Consider the following 26,967-nt stretch of genomic DNA (forward strand, 5'->3'; position numbering starts at 1 on the left):
CGCCACGTCGTGGCATTCTCCTGATTGGCTGTGTGCTCCTGTAGTGTCTGTCAGGCTAGCACATAGCAGAGATACAATGTTGCGCCTATGCGCTCCATTGTATCCAATGGTCGGAACTTTGCGGTCAGCGGTGAGGTTACTTTCGGTCAACCGCTGACAGCAAAGTTCCCACCATTGGATATAATGCTTTTTGTCCCCCGTATTTTTGGAACCAGGACCAGGCGCAGAGCCCGGTGCTGGTTGATTAAATATGGGGGAACCCCTGACATTTTTTTCCCATATTTTTTCAACCAGGTCCGGCTCAAAGAGCCCGAGGCTGGTTTTGCTTAGGAGGGGGGACCCCACACATTTTTTTCCAGAAAATGTAACACTTTCCCACCCCTTCCCACTGATAAACATGCACGGATCTCATGGATCCATGCATGCCTATCAGAACACGGTAAAAAAAAGCAGGTCTGTTTTAAATTTGCTTTTTTTTTACGATTTGTATTTTTTCACGGCAGTGTTTGTGAAATACACTTTTTGGTAAATTACCGAGTTGTATCAAAAAACAGTCATATTTGACCGATGTTGTATTCATTCATATTTTTTTTCTTTGACTTCCAAAAAAATACGCATGCCCTCCTCACTGCCGAGATTTGAGTTTAGTAAATTCCCGAGATGACACTTTGAAGAAAAAACACCATCTCGGTCAAAATCGGGACCTTAGTAAATATACCCCATTATGTGTAAAAGGGCATTAATAAAGGTTGTCATAATGTGTAATTATGTTTATAAGAACATTAATGTGTCTCATGTGTAAGGGGCATTACTGTGTGGAATTGTGTATAAATGTATTACTAATGTGTGGCATTATGTGTATAAGGTGCACTACTATGTATAGAAAGGGCACTACTGTGTCGTCTAATGTGAATAAAGAGCAATAGGGTGTGGTGTAATGTGAATAAGTAGCAATTCAGTGTGATGTAATGTGAATAAGGGGCTCTACTGTGAGGAGGGGTCTGGGACTCCAGGTCGACAACAAAAAGGTTGACACACCTTAGGTCGCCACCAATTGGTCAACACACCTTAGGTCGACATGGACAAAAGGTCGACAGGAACAAGGTCGACATGGAAAAAGGTCGACATGAGTTTTTTATGTTTTTTTGGTGTCGTTTTCTTCGCTCGCCATGCTTCGGGCATGGTGCCTTCGCTCGGCACAGATTACCGTTCCAATCGTAGTCCACGTGGATCGTTAAGTATGAAAAGGTTCCAAAAAAGAAAAAAATAGTGAAAAACTCATGTCGACCTTTTTCCATGTCGACCTTGTTCCTGTCGACCTTTTGTCCATGTCGACCTAAGGTGTGTCGACCAATTGGTGTCGACCTAAGGTGTGTCGACCTGGAGTCCGGATACAGTGAGGCGTAACATTTATAAGGTAAAGTGATACTACTGTGGGATGTAATATGAATTATGGACACTATCGCATGATCAAATGTGAATAAAGTTGCAGCACTGTGTGGCGTAATTGGAATTGGGGTTACTCTTGTGTGGCCATGCCCCTTGCCAGCAAAAACACACCCCTTTTTGGGATGTGCGCCAAATGTGCGAACTGTTCCTATTTAAAATCTAGGGGGTACAAACACCAAAACAAGGACTGCTATGGGTGAGGAGTGATGGTGCTGGGAAAGAGGTGCAAGGTCAGAGGCGGAACCAGCGGTGGTGCTAGGGGGCACCAGCCAAAATCATCATATTGGTTAGGTCCGGCTCTGCATGGCACCTATAGTATTACCTTCTATGTGTAGCACAACACAGTTAGTACAGTGTGTTTTTTTAACAACACATGTCACACTTTGTCTTGTCTATTTCTGTTTTGGTTTTAATATTTCACAGCTACAAGTCTTTTTAAATATAATCTAATAAAAGTTACATTTTATGTATCAATTTACTGTTTGAGAGCAATTCAACACAGGCTGGGGGCTTATAGTAGAGACACTGCCAGCACTGTTGGGAGGGTGAGGGGGGCAATAAGAAAGGCCTCCGGGTGCCCAGCCAGCAATTCAACACAGGCTGGGGGCTTATAGTAGAGATGCTGTCAGCACGGGGGCTCCAGGCACCAGGGGGGCCGCAGGGCACGGGCCGTCGTGGTATCAGGTGTGCAGCGGGAGAAGAGAGCCGTGAGCCAGCCAGGCAGGGAAGTGGAGGCAAAGGGGCGGGAGCGCACAGGCCGCCGGCAGGCGACGCAGTGGCCGCACAACGCTCCCAGAGCTCACCTCAGAGCCGCCGTGCGGCGGCAGAACCCGGTCTCCGGAGGCACGTCAGGCGGTCCAAGCACAGTAGGAAGGCTTCCCCGGGCGGCAGGCACAGACGAGCAGGGACCACGGAAGCTCGAAGACCGTCCGATGCAGCAGGTAGGAATAGCTGCGCAGGCGTCCTCGCGTCCCCAGCCACCTCGGATCCTGGAGACAAATAGAGGCCCCGGCTTCGGGCCGACCCGCAGGCCGCAACCCGCACAGATGCAGGAGGCGTTTGCCGGCTCCGCGGACCTCACGGGCCGGTACAGGAGGGCCCCAGTAGGTAGGATGGGGGCCCTTGGAACAAGAGGGGACCGCAGAAGGGGCCAATAACACGGCCAAGGCAGGAGCAGCAGCGCAGCACGTCTGCTCGTCTCCGCAGCCAAGCCACGCCCCCCCGGACATCATGATTAATGAGACAGACCTTTCCTTCAATTTGTAAGTTAAAGACATACATAACACAGTCTGGGTACACATTATGCCGACCAGCAGATCCACCATAACTGATGACAGACCAGCGGATCCAACATACACACTTGCCAGGTGATGTGTCCTTCCTGACATCACAGCTGTGATATTAGTCCCTGAAGCCAGTGTACGGGCGGTCGGCGTGTTGCTCGTACAGATTTACCAATATATCTGCAAGATATATCTGCATCAGCTGGGCTGTACGGCCAACCTGATATGTCTATGAATGATGGAACAAGCGATATATCTATTGTGTACTAAGCTTAAGTCCACTGTTTACTACTGAGATCAAATGTGGGGTCGAATGTAATGCCGGCTGAGTTCGGCGGCCGTGTGGAATGTCGGCCGAACTCTGACTTTTTTTTTTTTTTTAAAGAGGCAATCACTGACAAGGCATGGTTTTGCCTTGTGAGTTATTGCCCCTGTAAGAAAGCATCCCGCACGGCTGCTGAACTCAGCCAGCATTACATCCGTCCCACGGTCTCAGAACAATCTCATTAATAAGCTTTTGAAACTTGAAAACAGACTTGTTTCTTATATTGTGGACATAATATCTAGACTCCTTTGTGCTATTCTTTTATGATATGCTATACTATATCTATATGCATAGATGGACTGGGGCTCTTTGAGAGCCCTGGCATTGTAGTCGTGGCTCTTGGGGCTGGCAGTCTTGCAGCATGCCCCTGTGTCTCTGTATGCTGGGCAGCCTAGCAGAGCAGTGGGAGGCGGCGCTCCCCTGTTACGTGCCGGGCAGAGCGCTGAAAGGCTGTGCTGCTCATCCAGGCCCTGTCTCTGTCTGGCCGGACCTGCCCTACTGGCGTTTGCTAGAAGAGCCAGTTGTCCACTCCAGCCCTGCCTATATGTAGTATTTCACTGTAAGACTACAGGTACACAACCGATTATCCGACACCCTCGGTTCCAGCACTGTGCCGGATTATTTGTGGTACTTTCAGTGTCATCTTGATGGCTTACCCTCCCGCCCCCCACCAGCTAGTCCTAAACCTCCCAAAACCTGACTCCCTCCTGCAGCCTGCCCCTCCCCGCAGCCTAACTCTACCCCACAGGCTGACTGAGTCCCCTCCCGCAGCCTAATTCCCCCCGACACCTGATGTGTCCGGATTTAAAGAGGTGTTGGACCATCAGGTGCCGAATAATCGATGTTGTACCAGTTGTTTTTTTAAATATATGTTTATTGAGGCATATAAAGGAAAACAATAATACTATATAAAACATAGAAGGCACACATGATACAATAGGAGGAAAGATATAATCAGTAAGAACAGGGTACAATCGAAGGAGTGTGATTAAGTATATCGTTGTCCGTCATTTTGCATAACATGTCAAAGTACACAATAATAACAAGCAAGAGAAATGATATAACCAGATATGGTAGGAGAGAGACTATGTTAAAACTGGAAAGTCCCATTTTCCAGCATATACATGTTGCACCATGAGGTTAATATTACAAATGTCCGAATGATATCCTTTTCTTTTTGTACTATAGTACACGACCATAAACAATGGGTCATGTCGGACTCAGGTAATGAACATTTAAAACAGTTGGAGTTAGTATACACCCCGGTTATGTATCGTAATTGTGGGGTATAATAGGCCCTATGTAATATTTTATATTGCATTTCTGCAAAAGAGGCCGAAACCAATTGTTTATTCAATCGGACCGATAGTCTAACTATATCTTGAGTTGTGAGATCGGGAAAAGAGTCTCTCCACCTAGTTAAGCCAGTAGTAGCCGTCGATAAGTCTAGTTTTTTCCGAATTTGATCCTATTAGTGTAGAAGTGGAAAGAGGTCTACCCTTACCAGTAATAATTAATCTACTTAACGTATGATTCTTTTCAGTTGGCGAGAGTTCAGTCAACAACTTTATTATATAACTACGAACTTGGAAGTAGGCAAACATAGGAAAGCATAGGTTAGGAAACAATTCCTTGAGTCGGGATAAAGAAAGAACAGATGTATAATCCTCACCTAAAAACTGATAAACTAGACGTAAACCCTGGAGGTGCCAAGTTCAAAAAAACACATCCGCATTACCTTCCTGGAAATCACAATTATTAATCAATGGCAAAAAAGGGTAGTCGATAAATGGAATCTTTTTCGAGAAGTACGCCTGGCCAAATAGTAAGGGATTTTCCTTTATCTCTTGTGGGAGGGAGAATATTGGCATATGCAAAACCGTCTCTAACGAAGTTCCTGTGAGAAATGCCTGGTCTAGGGTCCGATGTACATAGTTATCGATTCCTCCTACCCAATCCAAAGCATATCTAAAGGGCCCTACACACTGGCTGATAATACTGCACGATATGAACGTTCTCGTTCCTTAATGAACGAGAACTCATTCATATCGTGCAGTGTGTAGGCACTAACGATGAACGATGCGTGGCCCCGTCGCTTATGCATGCAGGCCAATATGGAGATTGTCTATATTAGCATGCATTGCTATGGCACAGGGTGACGGGGGGAGTGAAGAAAATTCACTCCCCCCGTCACCTCTCCCCCTGCCGCCGGTTCACCCGTCTGCCGTATCGGCGGTCGGGCAGATTGGCGGCGGGTCGCCTTGTCTGTAGGGCCCATTAGGTTAGAGCATAATCTTGAATATTTGGCAGATTAATGCCCCCCAACAACAGAGGTTGCTGTAGTTTAAATAATGAAATCCTAGGTCAAGTCCCCATCCATATAAACTTAGTAATAGCTCTATTGATAGAGGTAATATCATGTTTAGTCAGAAGATAGGGCAACATCTGGACTGGGTAGAGAAGCCGCAGAAAGGAGACCATTTTAAACAAATGGCACCTACCAATGTAAGATAACGGTAGGTGTTTCCATTTGTCAAAGTCATCTTTCATTTGTTTAATAAAATGAGATAAATTAACTGAATATAAATCAGACAGTTTTCCAGGAAATCTCAGACCTAAATAAATTAAATATTCTTGGGTCCAATGAAAAGGAAATGGTGATGTCCATCCCAATTTAGCATTGGCATGGAAAGCTAAAGCTTCTGTCTTATCAGAATTAATCAAAAACCCAGATATTATTTGAAAGTCAGCCAAGATCTTTTGCAGGCCAGTCATAGCGGGCTTGGGTTGCTGATGTATAACGATAAGTCATCTGCAAAAGCCGAGACCTTGATTTCTTTGTCCGCTAATTGTATCCCTTTCCTTAATTTATGATTAAAGAAGGTACGAATTAACGGGTCTAATGTAAATTAAAAAGTGGAGGTGAGAGGGGGCATCCCTGACGGGTTCCCCTAAACAATGGAAAAGAAGGTGAATTTAAGCCAGTTATCGTCAGGTGTGCGGTGGAGCAGGTGTATAACATTTGAAAAAGATCTATAAAACCCTTACCACATTGCTGCATTTGGAGTACTCTAAGAATATGGGACCAGGAAACCCTATCAAAACCCTTATCGGCATCACAACTAACTATAATAGTTTCTTTATTGTCAAGTTGATTAATGCGATGTATGGCTGCTACCAACATGCGGACATTGTGCACAGAGTTACGTCCTTTAACAAATCCGTTTTGTGCAAGGTGTAAGATTCTGGGAAGAATGGATTGCAGGCGTTGAGCCATCAGTTTAGTGGACAGTTTTAAATCCTGATTCAATAAGGATATCGTCCTATAGGATTGTACTTTCGTGGGATCTTTTCCAGGTTTTAGAAAAACAACTATCCTGGCTTCAGTAAATCCTGGGGGTGGTGGCTTCCCAGGGAGTAAGGAATTAAATAAAGATATAAGATAAGGTAGTAATTGGTCATGGACCATTTGGTAATATTCGGCCCCAAAGCCACCCGGGGATTTACCTCTAACCAAAGATTTGATAACAGGGGACAACTCCAATTCAGTGACCGGAGCAGTTACAAATTCTCTTTCCTCATGAGTAAGTATCGGCATGTCTGCCTGAGGAAGCCTTGCAGCAAATACACTTACCATTTTTTTTATACTTTAATACATTGAAAGTATTGTGTGAGTTGACGTGTAGATCCAGTGACAAATGCGCTTACATGTTTTGTTATTTTCTCAGCTGTAAAAGATGTAGCCAATTGGAGTCCAAGGATGAGAGAGCCTATGGAAAAGCTATATGGAAAGGAGTATTTTGCTAAGACCTTTTCAGCATGGGTTGATGCTATGAGTCATTTCCCTAGGAGATCGGATGGTAAATAGATTTGTGAAAAGATCATTTGTTTTTGGCTTTATTTCTTCTGTTAGTATTATTTCACTTTGTTAGAATTAGTATAATAAAAAAAATTAGGTGACTAGGCTGAGTACAGAGCTTACACTTTCCAAGATAAGTAAAGATATTTTTATAAATTGTAGGAAAGTGTAATACAGAATGTTAGTGCAGTGTTTGATATATGTAGGTCATTACACTGTGCTTGATTAAAATACTTGTTTCTTTACCAGTACAAGCCTAGATAGTGCTATATGGCCTCCATAAAGTTTGCAGGTTATGAGCCTCATTTACTAAACACTAAACATCTAAGGTGCAATAGAAAATGCTCCTGTGAAGGTGCCACATTTATTAATTTGCCCTAAAGGGCACAACTTTGTGTAGCAAGATTATGGCATTTGCAGAGGCGATGCCAAACAGCTCCTAACTATTAATTTACATATGGGAGCTGATTGGCTGGTGTGTTTATCACCTTGCATTTATCACTGGTCTATCACATCCCTATGCCTTCTCCAGGTTAATACATCTGCCCCAATAGGTGCTTATATTCTCATACATTATAATGGAAACAATGTTCAAACTATGCAAGCTATAGATATAGTATTTAACACATCCGCATTTCAAAGCAAACGTTGGGAAAATCCAATACTTCATCATGAATTAATTCGCAACATTCGACGGAGATTATATTTTTTGACAGGACAAAAATAAGCTCTCAAGTAAGATAACAAACTGTAATCAGTAAAGAATTATTGAGCCTACAGTAACTTCTGAACAGAGTACAATAATTTTTTATATAAGCACAGCAGAACACATGATTTCTTAAGGTATATCCGCATGACTTACAAAGCCTATTTTGTAAATTTTTAGCACTAATTTTGCTGCAGGTACAAATAAGGGTTTAATTCCAGAAATAAATTCTGTTTAGTATAGATAAAAGACCCCCAGAGATCTGCGTTTGAGTTAAGCAGCTGCTGCTTAGACAGGATAATCAATGAAGCACGGCATAATGGTACCATAACTCAACAGAAATTTTCATATTTGCAAGTTCATAACCTGAAAGTACCTACCTTCTATATGTTGCCGAAGGTATACAAAGATGTCAAACCATCAGGACGTCCAATAGTTCTGGGAATTGGAGGACTATCAGAGACAGCAAGTACGTTCTTAGATCAACATTTGAGACACCATGTCCTGAGCCTTCCATCTTACTTATAGGATACTTCTGACATCTTACGAAAATTACATGACATCACATTGGATGAAAACTAGTATCTGGTTACTATGGATGTGGAGTCGCTATATACCAGCATAAGACACACAGATGGTATCTCAGCTGTGCGATATTATCTTGAGACAGAAGGGATGAATGACTTCAATATCTTTCTGGTACAACTTTTAGACTTCATTCTCAACCACAATTTGTTTACCTTTGATGACAAATTTTATGTTCAAGTACGGGGTACCGCCATAGGCGTGGCGTGTGCACCCACATACGCAAATCTTTTTCTTGGCTGGTGGGAAAGAGAATGTGTTTTTACTGAAAGGAATGAACGCTTTACCAGTCAGATCAGCGGCTGGTATAGATATATCAATGATATCTTGATGATATGGAATGGCGATGTCTTGACCCTCGAAAATTTTATGGTAACCCTGAATGACAACCCACTGAAAATCAGAATGTAGTCCAAAGGAAGCAACCTTTTTGGACCTACACCTCTACAGGGCTTCGGATGGAGCACTCATGACGGAATTGTACAGGAAACAGACAGCAAGCAATAGTCTGTTACATCAGAAGAGCGCTCATCTTCCTGCCACTGTAAGAAACATACCCAAGGGGGATTTCCTCCGATTAAGGAGGAACTGCTCTGATGATCGGGTTTAGGGAAGCCAATCCCGGTCCATTTTTTCAATACCGGGTATCGGGATTAAAAAATGGCCAATCCCGGGATACCCGGGATTGGCTTTTTGCTATGTGGCCGCCCCCTCGTCCCACCCTGCCCCGCACACATAACTCACCATAAACCGGGGGCGGGCGGGTGGGAAACATCCTCTGATCGCTGCTGGCGGCTCCCTGCAGCTGCTGACGGCGCAGCGTGACCTCTCACGCTGCGCTGGGGAGCCGGAACAAGGAAGCCGGGCAGCGTCTGAGCGTCCTGTGGACACTCAACGCTGATCCCTCAATCCCCGGGATTGGAGCTTCCAATTCCGGGATTGAATCTCAGCCATTTTTGGCCCTAAATCCCGGGATCCCGCCTATCCTGATCCCGGGATTGGCCACCATAATCGGATTTATATATATATAAATGTGGTGAACTAACAAATAGACTTATCAAGAGGGGATACAGTAAAAAAAAAAAACATCAAAACTGCCATACATCAAGTATCGAAGCTTACAAGAGACTCCCTGATATTCGGAAAGAAGAAAGACAAAAGTCAAAACCAGATTCGATTTGTTGGCAACTTTTGTAACGAATGGAGACAATTGCAATCCATAATACAAAAACACTGTCATATCCTTACAGCAGATATGGATCTCTGTCATCATTTGGTGAAAGAGCGGCATTTAGTTGGCATCGAGCACCAAATATCAAAGACAAACTTGTCCAAAGTCACTTCTCAAGAAGAGCACGCAATCCACCCAAATTCAGGGGTACATCACTGTGTGGCAAGTGCAAAGCTTGCAGTTATATTCTTAAAAAGGACACGGTTATTGATAGCTATAAGAACATTACCCACATTAAACAATTCATAAACTGTGACACTACAGGTGTGATTTACTTAGAAAAGAAATTTTTTGGAGAGTCCACTTAGCCAGCGCTATCCGTTACTCCTTTGATCTTTTTCACTCCGTGCACTTTTCAGTATTGGACGTAAAGCGTCATAAAAACAATGAAGAAAAAATGTATATAGTGAAGTAACGTTTTAATACAAACACATATACAAGAATAACATATTAGGATCAGATTTGACACAATCCTTAGGCGGCATATGAGACTGGTAGTTACCAGAAAAGATGGGAACTGTGGTCAAACAGTCCCTATCAGCGCATGTGTCCGATATGGGAAATCCGGATATACCCACACGAGTCACGATCGTTACTGCTGCTTCCCGGTCACAAAACTCCGCTCCATGGCGCCACCACAAGAACACCAACTCGTTTCTACCCCATGCTGGGGTCTTTTTCAAGGTTCAGGTCAGAATACTGATCCCTCCATAATGATCCAAATTTAAATATCCGTACACCAATCAAAATCCTATGTCCGCAGCTGGACCCTATACAGAAATCTGCTCATGTGTCAAAACCCCGGAGTCCGTTTCCGTATACACGGGTTGTCATAGTAACCAAACGTCCAATTACAGCTCAGGCATCCTGGCGTCACTTCTGGTACCCGTGTTGTGTGAGAACACCTCTCTTGTTACTCGTTTTCACAGATATTGCATTCTCGTTGGTTTCTGATGTTTTAAACCATTCCATGTATCCGTAACCATAAGGAAAGAAGTCCCGTACTATACTGACAAAAATACGGCGTAATGTCACTTCCGGTGACGTACTATGTAAACATATGATCATTCTAACCCGGGACAGTCTCCACAGTCCTTTCGATCCTCCAGATTTCAATCTAGGGCCAGAGGGGCCTCCAAATCAGCTAGAGGCTCCAGGGGAAAACCTAAGAAACCAGCCGTCGCCAGATCTCAGGACCAGAACTCCAGTTCCGCTTCCGCAAAGACTTCAGCATGACGGTGCCCACCCACCCCAAGGGGATCTCGTGGTGGGAGCTCGGTTACGTCACTTCAGCCAGATCTGGGACAGTTTTGCCAAGATGCTTGGGTAAGGGACCTTATCTCTCAGGGTTACAAGCTGGAGTTTGACGGTTTTCCTCCCCAATGATTTTTCAAATCAGTCTTACCAGCTTTGGAAAGTATGCGTGGTACGCTACTACTGTCCATAAACAAATTGGTCCAGTCCTAGGTAATTGTTCCAGTGCCCCTGCTGCAACAAGGACAGGGTTACTACGCCAGTCTGTTCGTAGTACCAAAACCAGACGGTCTGTGAGACCCATTCGGAATCTGAAGTCCTTGAATCCTTACCTGAAGGTTTTCAAATTCAAGATGGAATCTTTGAGAGCGGTGATCGCAGGCCTGGAACAACAGGAATTCCTAGTGTCCCTGTATATCAAGGACGCTTACCTACATATCCCAATTTGGCCTCCTCATCAGGCCTATCTGAGGTTTGCCCTACTGAATGATCACTACCAGTTTCAGGTGTTACCCTTCGGCCTGTCTACAGCTCCGAGGGTGTTCACGAAGGTGATGGCAGAAATTATCTTTCATCTCGGGGTCCAGTGGGGGTCAATGTAATTCCATACCTGGACGATCTCCTGATAAAAGCGTACTCCGGGGAGCTTCAATTGCTCCATATAGATCGCACTATCCAACTTCTGTCTCACCACGGGTGGATCCTCAATCTGCAGAAGTCCTACCTGGAACCGTCTCAGCGGCTCCTGTTTCTGGGGATGCTACTGGATACTGTAGCATAGAAAGTGTTCCTCCCAGAGGACAAAGTGAGAACACTTCAAGAAATGGTTTGCAGGGTGCTCCGACCTGCTCGTGTCTCCATTCATCTTTGCATGAAATTGTTGGGAAAGATGGTGGCCGCGTACAAGGCGATTCAGTTTGGAAGGTTTCATGCCAGGCCCTTCCAACTGGACATTCTGAACAAGTGGTCCGGTTCCCATCTTCAGATGCACCGGATGATTCGGCTGTCACCTCAGGCCAGGATTTCTCTCCTGTGGTGGCTACAGTCTTCCAACCTGCTGGATGGTCGACGCTTTGGGATTCAGGATTGGATCCTCCTCATGACGGATGCGAGTCTAAGAGGATGGGGAGCTGTCACCCAGGGGGCGCAGTTCCAGGGCAGACCAAGGGCAGGTGGTCTGCCCAAGAGTCCCTACATCCGATTAACATTCTGGAACTTCGGGCTATCCACAGTGCTCTGATTCACGCATCCCCCTCCTACTCCGGGATCAGGCGATCCAGGTGCAATTGGACAACGCCACAACCGTGGCGTACATCAATCAACAAGGAGGGACAAAAAGCAGGGCCTGCATGCGAGAAGTGTCCAGAATACTGGGCAGAAAGAAATGCAAGAGCACTGTCCGCAATCTTCATTCCGGGAGTGGACAACTGGGAAGCAGATTTCCTAACTCGCCATGACCTCCACCCGGGGGAGTGGGGACTACGCCCTCAGGTGTTTCTACAGATCAGGAGGGGATACCCACAGATTGACTTGATGGCCTCTAGCCTCAACAAGAAGCTTTGCTGCTATTGCTTACGAACCAGAGACCCTCAGGCGAGCACAGTGGATGCGCTGACATCGCCTTGGCCTTACCAACTGGTCTACCTGTTTCATCCGATTCCGCTGATCCCAAGGGTGCTCAAGCGGATCAGACACCAAAGAGTGGAAGCAATCTTGATTGCCCCAGATTGGCCCCGAAGAGCGTGGTACGTGGCTCTTCTGGACATGTCCGTAGAGGACCCTTGGCCTCTATCGCTAAGAAGGGATCTCCTTCAACAAGAACCGTTCGTCTAACCGGTTTATAATTACTTTGTTTGATGGCATGAAAGTTGAGCGGAACATCCTAGCTCACAAAGGGCTTTCCAAAAAGGTCATTGCCACTATGGTACAAGCCAGAAAACCTGTGACGTCGAAACACTTTTATCATATCTGGCGGAGATATGTCTCTTGGTGCGAGGAACACACATATCCCTCTACAGAATTCCACTTGGGAAGGTTCCTGCAGGCTGGAGTGGATAAATGTTTACGTCTGTGATCCATTAAGGTCCAGATTTCAGCTCTCTCCATCTTCTTCCAGAAGTTGTCTCTCTTGCCGGAAGTTCAGACCTTCTTGCAAGGGGTGCTTCACATACAACCTCCTTTTGTGCCGCCTACGGCACCTTGGGATCTGGATGTAATGTTACACTTTCTACAGTCCTCCTGGTTTGAACCTCTGACGACGGTAGAAGATAAGTACCTCACGTGGAAAACTGTGATGTTACTGGCCCTGCTAGGCGTGTCTCAGAATTGGGAGCCTTGTCGTGCAAAAGTCTGTATTTGGTCTTTTACGAGAACAGAGCGGAGCTGAGGACTAGACAGCGGTTCCTGCCGAAGGTGGTCTCCGCGTTTCACTTGAATCAAGCTATCGTGATTCCGTCCGGTTCTGGCACTTCTGCTCCTCCTCCAGAGGCATTGGATGCGGTGCGAGCCTTGAAAATCTATGTCAAGAAGACTGCTCGGATCAGAAAGACGGATTCCTTGTTCGTGCTCTGTGAGGCGCAGAAAAAGGGTTGCCCGCTTCTAAGCAGTCCATTGCTTGTTGGATTAAGCTTACTATCCAACAGGCATATGCGTCTGCTGCCTTACCAGTTCCACAGTATCTGATGGCCCACTCTACGAGATCGGTGGGCTCTTCCTGGGCGGCTGCCCGTGGAGTCTCGGCCTTGCAATTTTGCCGAGCTGCTACCTGGTCGGGGAAGAACACTTTTGTTAAATTCTACACGTTTAATACCATGGCCAAAGATGACCCAGTTTGTGCAGGCGGTGCTGCAGATGTGTCTGCACGTTCCCGCCCGTTCTGGAAGCTTTAGGACATCCCCATTGTACTAATTTGTTCCCCCATATCCCTTATGGATGCTAGAGAAAATAGGATTTTGAATACCTACCGGTAAATCCTTTTCTCGAAGTCCATAAGGGATATTGGGGAACAGATTAGTATGATGGGGTATTTTTTTTTTCTTTTTAATATCCATCATCCATGCGTACATTAGTTATGTGTATGTACATATATATACTTGTAATACTCACAGTTGTGAAATGCATGCATTTTTATATTATGGACCACCTCATGTTCCTTATTCTTTTCCTACCTCTAGGGTACTATTTCTCTAATATATTATCTCTCTCAATATTATATCAACTACTACAAATTATATTAGGACCAATATTGATGGTAACAGTACCTATTTTCTTTTCTTCCCTTTATCCCCCCCCCCCCTCCCTTTTCTCTTTTTTCTAATATTTATATTTACATGTGTTTAATATTAATTAGAAAAAAAGAAGTTTTTTTTTCAATATACCAGTATCTCCCCCCCCCCCACCCCCCTTTTCTTTATGGGATACTTTTCCCAAACCTTTCTAACTGTCATTTCCTTATACCCAAATTTAGGGAGATCCTCTATACGATATTATATGTCTAAGTGATAAACTAATAGGATTCTGATACCATATTATTTACTGTTTAACTAATTAGACTCCGAAAATACTGTCCGCTTTTTACATAAAGTTCATGTAGAAACAATAGTCAATTACATTTGCAGCCAAGTGGCTGAAATTCTTGTCCATCATTAGCTCCATATCACTGATAGGCGGAGCTTGTTTTAAATACCGCCAATTATTTGATGGCGGCTATTCCGACTGACAAAGCCTCTGGTGAAGCGTACGCCTCGGATCACAGTGAGGTTGCCGCTGCACGCTAACGGCTTCCCTGCTCTCCGTTCCCTGCACGCTGAGCTTTTCTCATCTATTCTGCTTTTACTACAAGCCCAGGTACTTTTCTTTTTCCAGTGGATGCACGGATTGGTAGCAGAAGCGTGTAAAGCCCCTGCAGTACCATGGTGTAACCAAGGCTCCATTCTGCCTTCCTCTAATTCATTTCTTCCTTAGCAGAATTTCTGTGCTGTGGACCAATGCGCTCATCTGTGTTCAATGTGAATTATTCACAAACACCTGGAAGTAGCAATTGGCTCCAGAAACTGCTTCTGCACTTATTCAATCGCCTTTTCTATCTCTTGTTGTAGACTTCCAGAGTTTTCTCATTGAGTCTGTCCCCTACTATCGGTTTTGCGCGGTTTTCAACATCAGGGCTGTGTCAGGGGTTTTTGATTCAAAAGCAGAAACTCTGCTTTTTTACTTCTCCCCTTTGATTAGCAACACTGGGGCACGCTCACTTGGACATTCGATGCTCATAGCAGATGTCTAAGCAGCAGCTGCTTGACTCAAATGCAGATCTCTGGGGTCTTTTATCTACAGTATACTAACAACAGACATTTTTTCTGGAATTAAACCCTTATTTGTACCTGCAGCACAATTAGTGCTTAAATTTACAAAATAGGCTTTGTAAGTCATGCGGATATACCTTAAGAAATTATTTGTTTCTGCTGTGCTTATATAAAAAATTCTTGTACTCGGTTCAGAAGTTACTGTAGGTTCAATAACTCTTTACTGATTACAGTTTATCTTACTTGTGAGCTTATTTTTGTCCTGTCAGAAAAAATAATCTCAGTCGAAAGTTGCGGATGAATTCATGATGGAGTATTGAATTCTCCAAACGTTTGCTTTAAAATGCGGATGTGTTAAATACTGACATCTATAGCTTGCATGGTTTGATCATTGTTTTCCAGAATATCAGCAGTGGCGTAACTAGAAATTTTTCTCCCCCAAGCCAAAAAATTCTCCGGCGCCCGCCCCCCCCCCCATAATTGGCACTAGTAAAGGGCCGCCAAAAAGGGTGTGTGGCTTCGTTGAAATGGGCGTGGCTTCGCATAAAGGGGCGTGGCATTGCAGGAAAAGACTACCTTATACCCCAGTTTTGCAACCTGCACGTCCAGACGTTAGCCACCACAGGAAAGAAAAATAATCCTGATTCATGCCCCTTACATTATTTGTCATTTTTCCTCCTTATAGTAATGCCCAGTATACATTATGCCACATACTGCAATGGCCCTTAAACATTGTGCCACACACAATAATGCACATGACACAATATGCACACACTGTAATGCCCCCGACACATGCCACACACCGTAATGCCTGTGACACATTATGACAGGAATCGCAATGCCCGTTATACATTATGCTACACACTGCAATGCCCCTGATACATTATAGCACATACAATGTCTGTGACACATTATGACACACACCGCAATGACCCTGAGACATTATACCACATACCTCAATGCTCGTGATATAGTATACAACACACCGTAATGCCTGACACATTATGACACACACCGCAATGTCCGTGATACATTATGCCACACACCGTAATGCCCATTACACATTAAGTTCTACAGTAAGGCTTCTAATTACTTTTAAATTACCTGCTCGTTGCCAGGGGTTTCATGCTCTTGGTTCCATGCACGGTGCCAGGGATTTTCATGCTCAGGGTGTCATGCTCGTTGCCAGGGGTTTCATGCACTGGGTGTCATGCTCGTTGCTAGGGGGTAGTGCTTGTTGGTAGGGCCGTGCTCCCAGTGCCACATATGCCCCCAGTGCCAGATATTCCCCCACAGTGCAAGGTACATGCCCCCAGTGCCAAATATACCCCCCCAGTGCCACATATGCCCCCAGTGCCAGATATTCCCCCACAGTGCCAGGTATATGCCCCCAGTGCCAGATATTCCCCCACAGTGCCACATATGCCCCCTCAGTGCCTGCTCCCCCCAGTGCCAGATATTCCCCCACAGTGCCAGGTATTTGCCCCCAGTGCCAGATATTCCCCACAGTGCCACATATGCCCCCTCAGTGCCTGCTCCCCCCAGTGCCAGATATTCCCCCACAGTGCCAGGTATTTGCCCCCAGTGCCAGATATTCCCCCACAGTGCCACATATGCCCCCTCAGTGCCTGCTCCCCCCAGTGCCAGATATTTCCCCATAGTGCCAGGTATATGCCCCCAGTGCCAGATATTCCCCCACAGTGTCACATAAGCCCCCTCAGTGCCTGCTCCCCACAGTGCCAGATATTGCCCCACAGTGCCAGGTATATGCCCCCAGTGCCAGATATTCCCCCACAGTGCCGCCAGGTACATGCCCCCAGTGCCACAGATATTCCCCCACAGTGCCTGCTCCCCTATCCACCCCCGCCCGCTCCCCGCTCCTTTGTGTTGGAGGGACACGGAGGGCACAGCGCGCGCCTCTCCCGTGTCCTTCCTGGCTCTCCTGCGGGTCTAATAAAGGAAGTGCCTGTTCGTGAGCCAATCAGAGCTCACGAACGGCACTTCCTTTATCAGACCGGCCGGAGAGCCAGGAGGGACACTGGAGAGGCGCGCACAGTGCCCTCCGTGTTCCTCCAACACAGCAGCGGAGGGAAGGAGACCGCAGATTGACATGCGGACGCTCGTCCGCATGTCAATCTGTTCTAAGTCAGTGGCGCCCCCGCAGCCCCTCGCCCCCAAGCCACCGCGAGGACTGCGGGGGCAGTAGTTACGCCACTGCCCTCGCCCCCAAGCAACCGCGAGGACTGCGGGGGCAGTAGTTACGCCACTGAATATCAGCACCTATTGTCCAGGAGGAATCAGTAACTGCATTGGTTAACTCACAAACTAACAACTGAAAGAAGTATAACATTGTTTCCTTTTGTAACAGACCGCATATGTCAAACAGATCCAGTGTCTATCTGTTACACTAATTGCCATCACAGTTATTATTAAAAAAAACTATATTCTAGACAGGTGCGGGCATATATTCTCTTTGCAGGCTATTGATTGCACATTTTTGCTTGGCATATGATTATTCTGTCACAGCAGCGAACAAACCAGGGACTATCAAGGGATGTAAACATGTATTACATGTAAACATTAATTCATCTATATTAACCCATTCAGTGGTCTAATTATAGCAATAACTTTTTACTGCACAATGGGGGTCATTCCGAGTTGTTCGCTCTGTATTTTTTTCTCGCAACGGAGCGATTAGTCGCTAATGTGCATGCGCAATGCCCGCAGTGCGACTGCGCCAAGTAAATTTGCTATGCAGTTAGGTATTTTACTCACGGCATTACGAGGTTTTTTCTTCGTTCTGGTGATCGTAATGTGATTGACAGGAAGTGGGTGTTTCTGGGCGGAAACAGGCCGTTTTATGGGTGTGTGCGAAAAAACGCTACAGTTTCTGGGAAAAACGCGTGAGTGGCTGGAGAAACGGAGGAGTGTCTGGACGAACGCTGGGTGTGTTTGTGACGTCAAACCAGGAACGACACTGACTGAACTGATCGCAGATGCCGAGTAAGTCTGGAGCTACTCAGAAACTGCTAAGAAGTGTCTATTCGCAATTCTGCTAATCTTTCGTTCGCAATTTTGATAAGCTAAGATTCACTCCCAGTAGGCGGCGGCTTAGCGTGTGCAAAGCTGCTAAAAGCAGCTTGCGAGCGAACAACTCGGAATGACCCCCAATATTTTCACTATGAGCACCAACATTATAGCCACATGTTTTTCTTTTTTGTGTTTTTAATCTTTATAAAAAAATCTTTTTCATTCATTTATTTTTTAACTACATCTATTAAAAGTTAGATTTTATTATAGGCAGTGTGCCCCAACAAGAGTCTTTCCTTTCTTTTTTCGTTTACTACACTTATTCGCATGCATGTCAGCATTTTATAATGTCTGTATGAATTACGATCAGCCTGTTCTCAGATACTCCAGTGTGTAACTGCTGTCAGTAACCGCTGTAATACAGAGATAATCAAAGTCACCTTCTGGTTTGCTGCACAATGAATACACCAAGGCATCTGTTCCTCTCACAATGAATATTCCAAATCTGCCATCACTAAAGGGGAATACTGACGGAGCGATAATCTAAGCAATCTGACTAAATTGCTTAGGTTGTAAGCATGATCTGTCCGTGTGCACCCCCCACAACGATAGCGATGTGCAGCCCCGCACGTTGCTATCGCTGGTGCTAGATTGGCTCAATCTAGCAGGTCGCTTATTTCACCCGCTGGGTGAAATGAGCGCCCCCCCTTCACATCTTTCCCCACATCTGCCTGTGAATACGGACCTTAAGAGAGGTTTCAGTAAACTCTTCAGTTCTCCGTACTAGTTCAGTTATTATTACCCATACAATAACCTACCGTGTATGTAGCATGTACTGGCTGAGCCACAGGATTATGGATCCATTTAAGAATAAACAATGAACTACTGTAATTAAATTAAAAGTTTAATTTTAAAAAGATTATTCACAATGTTGAAACAATTTTTAAAATATGTAATAATTGGACATACAATGCTTATGCAAATAAGTTTTTTTATCAAATAAAGTACACACACACATACAACCACTAAATCTTTATATAAGACTAAATAAAATTGTGATTGTTTATTTGGCAGGTAATATTTGTCGACATTTGCTTCCCCTCATTGATTGCCCAACGTTAGTTATTCATGGTATGAAGGATGCTATGGTGCCACCATTTCACCCACAATTTATTCATCAGCAGTTAAAGAATTCAAGGTGAGTCATTTAATAGCATTATTAAAGCTCATGCTAGTGCAGAGGTTCCCAAACTGTGTGCCGTGGCTCCCTGGGGTGCCTCTGGACACTTGCAGGTTTGCCCTAGGTTGGTGGTCCAGGACCAATTCAAATTATTCATGGTCAATATAATAGGCAAAACCAGTGCTGGTGGCTGTCAGTCATAAAATATGTGGCCAAACAGAAGCAAATCTTGTCCCTCACCACACAACTGACCCTAAGGAGGACATATAAACGCGATCTACTTAATGTAAGATTTCTTTCTAAATTTCTAAATAAGAAATTTTTGGCCTAGGGGTGCCGTGAAAAAAATTCTGATATTCTAGGGCGCCGTGATTTAAAAAAGTTTGGAAACCACTGTGCTAGTGTATGTGTGTGTTTGTGTGTGTTATGCTGGCCATACTGTTCATCAGAACGATTTCATTCCAAACAGCCAACTAGTGGCAAAGATAATCTGGTATGATAATCTGGCAATGTGTTGGGAGTAAACAATAATCAGCCATTTGCTCCCACACCCTGAAAAATGGTAGTTAATGGTCGTCCAACTAGTTGGGAAAAATCTATATCTGTTTGACTTTTCCCAACTAATCATTCTAGTGTAGGGGTAACTCCCCCCCCCCCACCTGTACGGTAAGTAGGCAGACACTGGCCAGCAGTGTCCGCCTACTTTTGCCAGTACTGTTGCTGCCGCCTTTTTGCATTCTGCCCCATGCACCACTTGAACAGACACTCCGTCAGTGGGCTACCAGGGGGAAGTAGGCATGCCAGGGTGATGTTGTTCCCGACCCAGTGTAAAGAGCTGTGCATTTCTGCCTCCAGTCAACCAGTATGTTGAACACTGCCATCCTGTAACCACCCCACCCATCCAGCACACTGTGCATCCACGCATCTGTGTTATTACCACACCCCTCACCTCTCCAGGACATGCAGCACTGTGCGAACCCCCCCCCCCCCCCTTGCATCCGTCAAGTGCACCTTGTCTGCTGCGCCCCCACCCCCAGCCATACATCAGGCATTCTGCAAACTGTCTCGGTACCCAGCAGCAGCTCAGTGAGTGGCCTGCACAATACAACTACCCGTCCCGTGCGCCCCTGGGGCAGCCGGGTACCTCGCTGTCATTCTCATGTGTAATAGTGGAGCACCATAAGGCTCAGTCTTACATCCTCTGCTTTACTCCCATGTATGCCACATCCCTTGGCAAACAAATAAACTCTTTTGGATTTCCGTATCATCTGTACGCTGATTTATATTTCCACCGACCAATAGTCGTTATCAACCTGATATCTATATCACTGTTGAGAACTTGACAATCAATCCTACCCCACAAGCTCGCTGCCTAGGTGTCATCCTGGACTCTGAACTGACCTTTTTTTCCCAACATTCAGTCTGTCAAAACCATGTTACATGCATCTGAGATACATATCCAAAATACGACCATACCTTATACAAGACACTGCAAAAGTCTAATCGATTCTCATTATCTCCTGCATTGATTATTGCAATAATCTTCTTACTCGTCTTATCAAAAAGATAATCTCACCACTACAGTCCATTCTGAATGCAGCTGCGGGGCTAATATTCCCCGCTAGACGTTCATCGTCTGTGGATCCACTCTGTCAGACCCTCCATTGGTTACCTGTATTCTACCATATTCAATATAAAATACTTTTACTCACAAGGCCACTAACCAAACTACACCAACGTACATATCTTCAGTTATCTCAAAATATCTTCCCAACCTGACCCCTTCGCTCTTCACAAGATCTACTTCTCTCGTCCCAACTCATTATTCGCTCGCATTTACGTTTGTAGGAGTTTCTTTGGGCTGCACCCACTCTGTGAATTGCCCTCCCATGTACAATAAGACTCTCCTTTAGTCTCCAGACCTTCAAGTGTTCCCTGATAACTCACCTCTTCAGGCAAGCGTATCAAATTTCAAAACCACCCACATAACCTTAATAAGCTATCCTATCCAAGGACATCCCCACTGTACAGTCCACACATCCTCACATATTTTCTCTTTCTTCACTTTCCCATTCCCCTGATCCCTTGCCAACATTTCTGGGTGAACATATCATACAGTCCAACAAGAACCTTTGCAATCTGGCTGGACTATTATGTAAAAGATAGCACCTATCCTTGTGTGTCAATGCCTATTTCTCTGACGTCCTAGTGGATGCTGGGAACTCCGTAAGTCCATGGGGAATAGACGGGCTCCGCAGGAGACTGGGCACTCTAAAAGAAAGATTAGGTACTATCTGGTGTGCACTGGCTCCTCCCTCTATGCCCCTCCTCCAGACCTCAGTTAGATTTCTGTGCCCGGCCGAGCTGGATGCACACTAGGGGCTCTCCTGAGCTCCTAGAAAGAAAGTATATTTTAGGTTTCTCTATCGTCCTAGTGGATGCTGGGGTTCCTGAAAGGACCATGGGGAATAGCGGCTCCGCAGGAGACAGGGCACAAAAGTAAAGCTTTCCGATCAGGTGGTGTGCACTGGCTCCTCCCCCTATGACCCTCCTCCAAGCCAGTTAGATTTTTGTGCCCGGCCGAGAAGGGTGCAATCTAGGTGGCTCTCCTAAAGAGCTGCTTAGAGAAAGTTTAGCTTAGGTTTTTTATTTTACAGTGAGTCCTGCTGGCAACAGGATCACTGCAACGAGGGACTTAGGGGAGAAGAAGTGAACTCACCTGCGTGCAGGATGGATTGGCTTCTTGGCTACTGGACATCAGCTCCAGAGGGACGATCACAGGTACAGCCTGGATGGTCACCGGAGCCTCGCCGCCGGCCCCCTTGCAGATGCTGAAACATGAAGAGGTCCAGAATCGGCGGCAGAAGACTCCTCAGTCTTCTAAAGGTAGCGCACAGCACTGCAGCTGTGCGCCATTTTCCTCTCAGCACACTTCACACGGCAGTCACTGAGGGTGCAGGGCGCTGGGAGGGGAGCGCCCTGGGAGGCAAATGAAAACCTATTTGGCTAAAAAATACCTCACATATAGCCTCCGGGGCTATATGGAGATATTTAACCCCTGCCAGAATACACTAAAGAGCGGGAGACGAGCCCGCCGGAAAAGGGGCGGGGCCTATCTCCTCAGCACACAGCGCCATTTTCCTTACACAGCTCCGCTGGTCAGGACGGCTCCCAGGTCTCTCCCCTGCACTGCACTACAGAAACAGGGTAAAACAAGAGAGGGGGGGCAAAATAGTGGCAAAAATTATATTATAAAAGCAGCTATACAGGGAGCACTTATTATAAGGCTATCCCTGTCATATATAGCGCTTTTGGTGTGTGCTGGCAAACTCTCCCTCTGTCTCCCCAAAGGGCTAGTGGGGTCCTGTCTTCGTTAAGAGCATTCCCTGTGTGTCTGCTGTGTGTCGGTACGTGTGTGTCGACATGTATGAGGACGATATTGGTGTGGAGGCGGAGCAATTGCCAAATATGGGGATGTCACCTCCTAGGGGGTCGACACCAGAATGGATGCCTTTATTTATGGAATTACGGGATAGTGTCAACACGCTAAAGCAGTCGTTTGTCGACATGAGACGGCCGGACAATCAGTTAGTGCCTGTCCAGGCGCCTCAAACACCGTCAGGGGCTGTAAAACGCCCTTTGCCTCAGTCGGTCGACACAGACCCAGACACAGGCACTGATTCCAGTGGCGACGGTGACGAATCAACCGTATTTTCCAGTAGGGCCACACGTTATATGATTTTGGCAATGAAGGAGGCGTTACATTTAGCTGATACTACTGGTACCACTAAACAGGGTATTATGTGGGGTGTGAAAAAACTACCTATAGTTTTTCCTGAATCAGAAGAACTAAATGATGTATGTGATGAAGCGTGGGTTGCCCCCGATAAAAAGATGCTAATTTCAAAGAAGTTATTAGCTTTATACCCTTTCCCGTCAGAGGTTAGGGCGCGCTGGGAAACACCTCCTAGGGTGGATAAGGCGCTCACACGCTTATCTAAACAAGTGGCGTTACCCTCTCCTGAGACGGCCGCACTTAAAGATCCAACAGATAGGAGGATGGAAAATATCCAAAAAAGTATATACACACATACAGGTGTTATACTACGACCAGCTATAGCGTCAGCCTGGATGTGCAGTGCTGGAGTAGTTTGGTCAGAGTCCCTGATTGAAAATATTGATACCCTGGATAGGGACAATGTTTTACTGTCTTTAGAGCAAATAAAGGATGCATTTCTTTATATGCGTAATGCACAGAGGGATATCTGCACACTGGCATCACGGGTAAGTGCTATGTCCATTTCGGCCAGAAGAAGTTTATGGACGCGACAGTGGTCAGGCGATGCGGACTCAAAACGGCATATGGAAGTTTTGCCGTATAAAGGGGAGGAGTTATTTGGAGTCGGTCTATCAGATTTGGTGGCCACGGCTACAGCCGGGAAATCCACCTTTTTACCTCAAGCTACTCCCCAACAGAAAAAGACACCGACTTTTCAACCGCAGTCCTTTCGTTCCTTTAAAAACAAGAGAGCAAAGGGATATTCATATCTGCCACGAGGCAGAGGAAGGGGGAAGAGACACCAACAGGCAGCTCCTTCCCAGGAACAGAAGCCCTCCCCCGCTTCTACAAAAGCCTCAGCATGACGCTGGGGCTTCTCAAGCGGACTCGGGGGCGGTGGGCGGTCGTCTCAAGCATTTCAGCGCGCAGTGGGCTCACTCGCAGGTAGATCCCTGGATCCTGCGGATAATATCTCAGGGGTACAGGTTGGAACTAGAGACAGATCCGCCTCGCCGTTTCCTGAAGTCTGCTTTACCAACGTTCCCCTCCGAAAGGGAGACGGTTTTGGAAGCCATTCACAAGCTGTACTCTCAGCAGGTGATAGTCAAGGTACCTCTTCTACAACAGGGAAAGGGGTATTATTCCACTCTATTTGTGGTACCGAAGCCGGACGGCTCGGTAAGACCTATTCTAAATCTGAAGTCCTTGAACCTGTACATAAAGAAGTTCAAGTTCAAAATGGAGTCACTCAGAGCAGTGATAGCGAACCTGGAAGAAGGGGACTTTATGCTGTCCTTGGACATCAAGGATGCGTACCTCCACGTTCCAATTTACCCCTCACACCAGGGGTACCTCAGGTTCGTTGTACAAAACTGTCACTATCAGTTTCAGACGCTGCCGTTCGGATTGTCCACGGCACCTCGGGTCTTTACAAAGGTAATGGCCGAGATGATGATTCTTCTTCGAAGAAAAGGCGTATTAATTATCCCATACTTGGACGATCTCCTAATAAGGGCAAGGTCCAGAGAACAGCTAGAGAGGGGATTAGCACTGTCTCAAGAAGTGCTAAAACAACACGGCTGGATTCTGAATATTCCAAAATCCCAGTTAATGCCGACAACTCGTCTGCTGTTCCTAGGGATGATTCTGGACACGGTTCAGAAAAAGGTTTTTCTCCCGGAGGAAAAAGCCAAGGAGTTGTCCGAGCTTGTCAGGAACCTCCTAAAACCAGGAAAGGTGTCTGTACATCAATGCACAAGAGTCCTGGGAAAAATGGTGGCTTCTTACGAAGCAATTCCATTCGGCAGATTCCATGCACGAATTTTCCAGAGGGATCTGTTAGACAAATGGTCAGGGTCGCATCTTCAGATGCACCAGCGGATAACCCTGTCTCCAAGGACAAGGGTATCTCTTCTGTGGTGGTTGCAGAGTGCTCATCTATTGGAGGGCCGCAGATTCGGCATACAGGATTGGATCCTGGTGACCACGGACGCCAGCCTGAGAGGCTGGGGAGCAGTCACACAAGGAAGAAACTTCCAGGGAGTGTGGACGAGCCTGGAAACGTCTCTTCACATAAACATTCTGGAACTAAGAGCAATCTACAATGCTCTAAGCCAGGCAGAACCTCTGCTTCAAGGAAAACCGGTGTTGATCCAGTCGGACAACATCACGGCAGTCGCCCATGTGAACAGACAGGGCGGCACAAGAAGCAGGAGTGCAATGGCAGAAGCTGCAAGGATTCTTCGCTGGGCAGAGAATCATGTGATAGCACTGTCAGCAGTGTTCATCCCGGGAGTGGACAACTGGGAAGCAGACTTCCTCAGCAGACACGACCTTCACCCGGGAGAGTGGGGACTTCATCCGGAAGTCTTCCACATGCTGGTAACCCGTTGGGAAAGACCAATGGTGGACATGATGGCGTCTCGCCTCAACAAAAAACTGGACAGGTATTGCGCCAGGTCAAGAGATCCGCAGGCAATAGCTGTGGACGCGCTGGTAACGCCTTGGGTGTACCAGTCGGTGTATGTGTTTCCTCCTCTGCCTCTCATACCAAAAGTATTGAGAATTATACGGCAAAGAGGCGTAAGAACGATACTAGTGGTTCCGGATTGGCCAAGAAGGACTTGGTACCCGGAACTTCAAGAGATGATCACGGAAGATCCGTGGCCTCTACCTCTAAGGAGGGACTTGCTTCAGCAGGGTCCCTGTCTGTTTCAAGACTTACCGCGGCTGCGTTTGACGGCATGGCGGTTGAACGCCGGATCCTAAAGGAAAAAGGCATGCCGGAAGAAGTCATTCCTACTTTGATTAAAGCAAGGAAGGAAGTAACCGTGCAACACTATCACCGCATTTGGCGAAGATATGTTGCGTGGTGCGAGGATCGGAGTGCTCCGACGGAGGAATTTCAACTGGGTCGATTCCTACATTTCCTGCAATCAGGATTGTCTATGGGTCTCAAATTGGGATCTATTAAGGTTCAAATTTCGGCCCTGTCGATTTTCTTTCAAAAAGAATTGGCTTCAGTTCCTGAAGTCCAGACTTTTGTTAAGGGAGTGCTGCATATACAGCCTCCTGTGGTGCCTCCAGTGGCACCGTGGGATCTCAATGTGGTTTTGGAATTTCTAAAATCTCATTGGTTTGAACCACTAAAAAAGGTGGATTTAAAATATCTCACATGGAAAGTGACCATGTTACTAGCCCTGGCTTCGGCCAGGAGAGTGTCAGAACTGGCAGCTTTATCTTACAAAAGCCCATATCTGATTTTCCATTCGGACAGGGCAGAACTGCGGACTCGTCCGCATTTTCTCCCTAAGGTGGTGTCAGCATTTCATCTGAACCAGCCTATTGTAGTGCCTGCGGCTACAAGTGACTTGGAGGACTCCAAGTTACTGGACGTTGTCAGAGCATTAAAAATATATATTGCAAGGACAGCTGGAGTCAGAAAATCTGACTCGTTGTTTATATTGTATGCACCCAACAAGATGGGTGCTCCTGCGTCTAAGCAGACGATTGCTCGTTGGATCTGTAGCACAATCCAACTTGCACATTCTGTGGCAGGCCTGCCACAGCCTAAATCTGTAAAGGCCCACTCCACAAGGAAGGTGGGCTCATCTTGGGCGGCTGCCCGAGGGGTCTCGGCATTACAACTTTGCCGAGCAGCTACGTGGTCAGGGGAGAACACGTTTGTAAAATTTTACAAATTTGATACTCTGGCTAAGGAGGACCTGGAGTTCTCTCATTCGGTGCTGCAGAGTCATCCGCACTCTCCCGCCCGTTTGGGAGCTTTGGTATAATCCCCATGGTCCTTTCAGGAACCCCAGCATCCACTAGGACGATAGAGAAAATAAGAATTTACTTACCGATAATTCTATTTCTCGGAGTCCGTAGTGGATGCTGGGCGCCCATCCCAAGTGCGGATTATCTGCAATAATTGTACATAGTTATTGTTAACTAATTCGGGTTATTGTTAAGAAGCCATCTTTCAGAGG

The 26,967-nt window shown here is 46.1% G+C and overlaps 1 protein-coding gene across 2 annotated transcripts in view; it reads left to right on the forward strand.

Moving 5' to 3' along the window:
• BPHL (biphenyl hydrolase like) overlaps positions 1-26,967 on the forward strand; it is a 204,558-nt gene that overhangs the window by 143,461 nt on the left and 34,130 nt on the right. Inside the window, exons 5-6 of one of the 2 annotated variants that reach the window (XM_063923063.1) lie at positions 6,786-6,917; positions 19,095-19,218. In XM_063923063.1, the coding sequence (XP_063779133.1) occupies positions 6,786-6,917; positions 19,095-19,218 (256 nt within the window). The remainder of the gene's footprint in view (positions 1-6,785; positions 6,918-19,094; positions 19,219-26,967) is intronic. The other variant, XM_063923064.1, reaches the window with a different exon arrangement.

Source organism: Pseudophryne corroboree, chromosome 5, assembly GCF_028390025.1.
Source record: "Pseudophryne corroboree isolate aPseCor3 chromosome 5, aPseCor3.hap2, whole genome shotgun sequence".
NCBI lineage: Eukaryota > Metazoa > Chordata > Amphibia > Anura > Myobatrachidae > Pseudophryne > Pseudophryne corroboree.